Raw genomic sequence first — 4,604 nt, 5'->3', positions numbered from 1 at the left:
AAAAAAAAGAAAAAGAAAAAAAATCTACATTAAAACCCTTTGTTGGAATGCTTTACACTTTCCACAGAACAGAAACTAAAATAACCTGTTATACAATTAGTCACAAATACAGTCCTCGAGTTTTTTGCCCATACACATGAGTATTTGTCTAAATCATGTCTTGTTTGTAGCAGCTAGGCCCTGCCACCACTGTGCTTTGCTGAGTTCACAAATCTGTTGTAACCTGTAGCTTCCCTGTCACTTCTCTGGCTCTCCTCTCCTGCTAAGCTTTGTTTCCTAATCAAAATCTTCTGCCACTGCCATAGCTACTGCTGCTACTGGAACCGCCATAGCCACCCTGGTTTTGTGGTTTGGCAAAGTATTGGCCGCCACCACCATAGGGGCCAGAACTTCTGCCTCCAAAGTTTCCTCCCTTCATGGGTCCAAAATTTGAAGACTGATTGTTGTAACCACCAAAATCATTGTAGCTTCCACCACCTCCAAAATTGCCACCGTCATTACCAAATCCATTATAGCCATCCCCACTGCCACCATATCCACCACCACCATGGCTGCCACCAAAGCCACCACGACCACTGAAGTTTCCTCCATGACCAAAGTTGTCATTCCCACTGAAACCACCTCCATGACCACCACCAAAGTTTCCAGAACCACTTCGACCTCTTTGGCTGGATAAAGCACTAGCCATCTCTTGCTTTGACAGGGCTTTCCTAACTTCACAGTTGTGGCCATTCACAGTATGGTATTTCTGAATGACCATCTTATCCATGGAGTCCTGGTCATCAAAGGTTACAAAGGCAAAGCCCCTTTTCTTGCCACTCCCTCTGTCAGTCATGATTTCAATCACTTCAATTTTTCCATACTGTTCAAAATAATCTCTTAGGTGATGTTCTTCAGTGTCTTCTTTAATGCCACCAACGAATATTTTTTTCACAGTTAACTGGGCACCTGGTCTTTGAGAATCTTCTCTTGAGACAGCTGTCTCTGGTTCCACAACTCTTCCATCCACTTTGTGTGGCCTTGCATTCATGGCTGCATCCACCTCCTCCACAGTTGCATACGTGAGGAACCCAAAGCCCCTGGAGTGCTTGGTGTTTGGATCTCTCATTATCACACAGTCTGTGAGCGTTCCCCATTGCTCAAAATGGCTCCTCAGGCTCTCATCGGTTGTTTCAAAGCTCAACCCTCCAATGAAGAGCTTCCTCAGCTGTTCCGGTTCTTTAGGAGACTCTGACTTAAGACATGATCGCAGGGAGAAGAGAGACTTTAACAATGCTTCTTCGGCGGCGTCCATGGGCAGAAAGTGGGAATTTCAAGTAATTTAGGAACTCTGTGTCAGGCACTTCTATCACTTTGGAAATTACAAAGGTCTAAGGAGATTTGTGTCAGGAACTAGGTCAAGACCAACTATTAGAGCAAAAGGTTATCCTAGCACCCCTATCAACAAGGGTATTAGGAGCTCTGTCTCATGAATTGGGCAGAAATATATTTCTTATTTCTTATTGGTTTTTATTTATTTGTATTTCACGGATGGCTACTATTTAAAAAAACACACAGAAAATAACAAGTGTTCGTGAGGATGTGGAGAAATTGGAATCCTTGTGTACTGTTGATGGGAATAAAACATGGTGCAGCTGTTGGCTGGGAGAGGTGGCTCATGCCTGTAGTTCTAGCACTTTGGGAGGCCAAGTCGAGTGGCTCAGCCTGAGGTTAGGAGTTCGAGACCAGCCTGGGCAACATGGTGAAACCCTATCTCTACTAAAAATACAAAAATTAGCCGGGCATAGTGGTGGGTGCCTGTAATCCCAGCTAGTCAGGAGGCTGAGGCAGGAGAATTGTTTGAACCCAGGAGGCGGGGATTGCAGTGAGGCAATACCGCACCATTGCAATCCAGGCTGGGAGACAAGAACAAAACTCTGTCTCAAGAAAAAAAAAAAAAAAAGAAAGAAAGAAAAGAAAAGCCGGGTGCGGTGGCTCAAGCCTGTAATCCCAGCACTTTGGGAGGCCGAGGCGTGCAGATCATGAGGTCAAGAGATCAAGACCATCCTGGCCAACATGGTGAAACCCCATCTCTACTAAAAATACACAAAAAAATTAGATGGGCGTGGTGGCGTGCGCCTGTAATCCCAGCCACTTGGGAGGCTGAGGCAGCAGAATTGCTTGAATCTGGGAGGCAGAAGTTGCAGTGAGCTGAGATCACGCCACTGCACTCCAGCCTGGCACCTGGCGATAGAGCAAGACTCTGTCTCAAGAAAAAAAAGTGAAAAAAAAAGAAAAAGAAAATAAAAATGGTGCAGTTGCTATGGAAAACAGTATGGCAGTTCCTCAAAGATTTAATATAAAATTATCATATGATCCAGCACTGATACTTCTGGGTATATGTCCAAAAGAATTGAAGGCGGGGTCCTGAAGAGTTATTTGTACACCCATGTTCACAGCAGCATTATTTACAATAACTGAAACATAGAAACAACCCAAATGTCCTTCAACAGATGAATGGATAAGCAAAATATAGTATATCCATACAATGGAATATTATTCCGCTTTAAAAAGGAATGAAATCCTGACATATGCTATATCATGGATGTAGCACCTTGAAAACATTATGCTAAGCCAGTCACATAAAGACAAATACTGTATGATTCCACTTACATCAGGTACTTAGTAGTCAAATTTATAGAGGCAGAAAGTTGAATGGTGGTTGTTAGAGGATGGGGAGAAGGGAAAGGAGGAATTGCTGTTTAATGGGTATAGAGTTTTAGGCTTACAAGGTAAGAGTTTTGGAGATTGGTTGCACAACAATGCAGATGTACTTAACACTACTGAACTACATGCCTAAAAATAGGCAGGTTGGGGCTGGGCGTGGTGGCTCATACCTGTAATCCCAGCACTTTGGGAGGCCGAGGCAGGTGGATTGCTTGAGGTCAGGAGTTCGAGACCAGCCTGGCCAACATGGTGAAACCCCATCTCTAAAAAAATAAAAAATAAATAAAAAAAATAGGCAGGTTGGTAAATTTTATTTTACATATATTGTGCCACAATTAAAAATAGTTTTGAGTAATTTCACACTTACAAAAGATTTGCAAGATTAGTACAGAGAATCATGAAGAATCTCCACCAGAAGCATTTATCATATTTGCCTCCTTATCTCATTTCTCTCTGTGTATATTTTAATACACATGATTTTATACCTAGTAGTTTTAGCATTCATTAATGATTCTTGCCTGGATTATTACCATAATGGATACCAAATAGTGATTTTCCTATGTCCATTATTTCGTCTACATTTATTCTTTTTTATTTTTTTTTTTTTTTTTTTCTCAGACGGAATTTCGCTCCTGTTGCCCAGGCTAGAGTGCAATGGCGCGATCTTGGCTCACTGCAACCTCCGCCTCTCAGGTTCAAGCGATTCTCCTGCCTCCGCCTCCTGAGTAGCTGGGATTATAGGCATGCGCCACCAAGCCTGGCTAATTTTGTATTTTTAGTAGAGACGAGGTTTCTTCATTTTCTCTATGTTGGTCCAGCTTGTCTCAAACTCCTGACCTCAGGTGATACATCCAACTCAGCCTCCCAAAGTGCTAGGATTATAGATGTGAGCCACCACACCCAGCTACGTTTATTCACTTATTAGTTGAATTCTATAGTAGATTATCCTTTCCTTTCCTGTATCCTTTTCTTTATTTTTTATTTTTTATTTTTGAGACGGAGTTTTGCTCTTGTTACCCAGGCTGGAGTGCAATGGCGCGATCTCGGCTCACCGCAACCTCCACCTCCCGGGTTCAGGCAATTCTCCTGCCCCAGCCTCCTGAGTCGCTGGGATTACGGGCACACGCCACCATGCCCAGCTAATTTTTTGTATTTTTAGTAGAGACGGGGTTTCACCATGTTGACCAAGATGGTCTCGATCTCTTGACCTCGTGATCCACCAGCCTCAGCCTCCCAAAGTGCTGGGATTACAGGCTTGAGCCACCACGCCTGGCCTCTTTTTTTTTTTTTTTTTTTTTTTTTTCAACTGAGTCTTGCTCTGTCGCCCAGTGTGGAGTGCAGTGGCAAGATCTTGGCTCACTGCAACCTCTGCCATCTGGGTTCAAGAGATTCTCGTGCCTCAGCCTCCCAAGTAGCTGGGACTACAGGCATGTGCCCCCACACACAACTAATTTTTGTATTTTTAGTAGAGATGGGATTTCACCATGTTGACCAGGCTGGTCTTGAACTCGTGACCTTAAGTGATCTGCCTGTCTTGGTCTCCCAAAGTGCTGTGATTACAGGCATGAGCCACTGGGCCCAGCCTCCTGTATCCTTTTTAATTTATTTTTTATTTATATTAGTGTGGCCTTAAGGATTCCCAATTTATTCAATAAGTTATGATTTCTTACAATCATCATTTACTTTGATGACTAGATTGTCCCTGATTTGGCCAGTGGGAGCCTCTATGTTCTTTCGACATTTCCCATCTGTATTAGTTTGCTATGGCTGCTATAACAGTGTACCACAGGCCGGGTGTGGGGGCTCACACCTGTAATCCAAGCACTTTGCAGGCCAAGGCGGGCGGATCACCTGAGGTAAGGAGTTCAAGACCAGCCTGACCAACATGGTGAAACCCC

At 43.6% G+C, this 4,604-nt stretch overlaps 1 protein-coding gene across 1 annotated transcript; it reads right to left on the bottom strand.

Moving 5' to 3' along the window:
- Positions 1 to 276: 276 nt before the first annotated feature.
- On the bottom strand, positions 277 to 1,297 carry LOC108288839 (heterogeneous nuclear ribonucleoprotein A1-like). The gene has a single exon (XM_017507955.2). It carries the CDS (start codon positions 1,292 to 1,294, stop codon positions 281 to 283), a length of 1,014 nt encoding a protein of 337 aa, XP_017363444.1. The 5' UTR covers positions 1,295 to 1,297; the 3' UTR covers positions 277 to 280.
- Positions 1,298 to 4,604: the final 3,307 nt, after the last annotated feature.

Source organism: Cebus imitator, unplaced genomic scaffold (genome assembly GCF_001604975.1).
Source record: "Cebus imitator isolate Cc_AM_T3 unplaced genomic scaffold, Cebus_imitator-1.0 Scaffold385, whole genome shotgun sequence".
Taxonomy (NCBI): Eukaryota; Metazoa; Chordata; class Mammalia; order Primates; family Cebidae; genus Cebus; species Cebus imitator.
This window is presented reverse-complemented; position numbering and strand designations above follow the sequence as displayed.

Bases quoted from the DNA above. Each gene is read 5' to 3' on its own strand.
- LOC108288839 (XM_017507955.2), bottom strand. From the start codon at position 1,294: ATGGACGCCGCCGAAGAAGCATTGTTAAAGTCTCTCTTCTCCCTGCGA.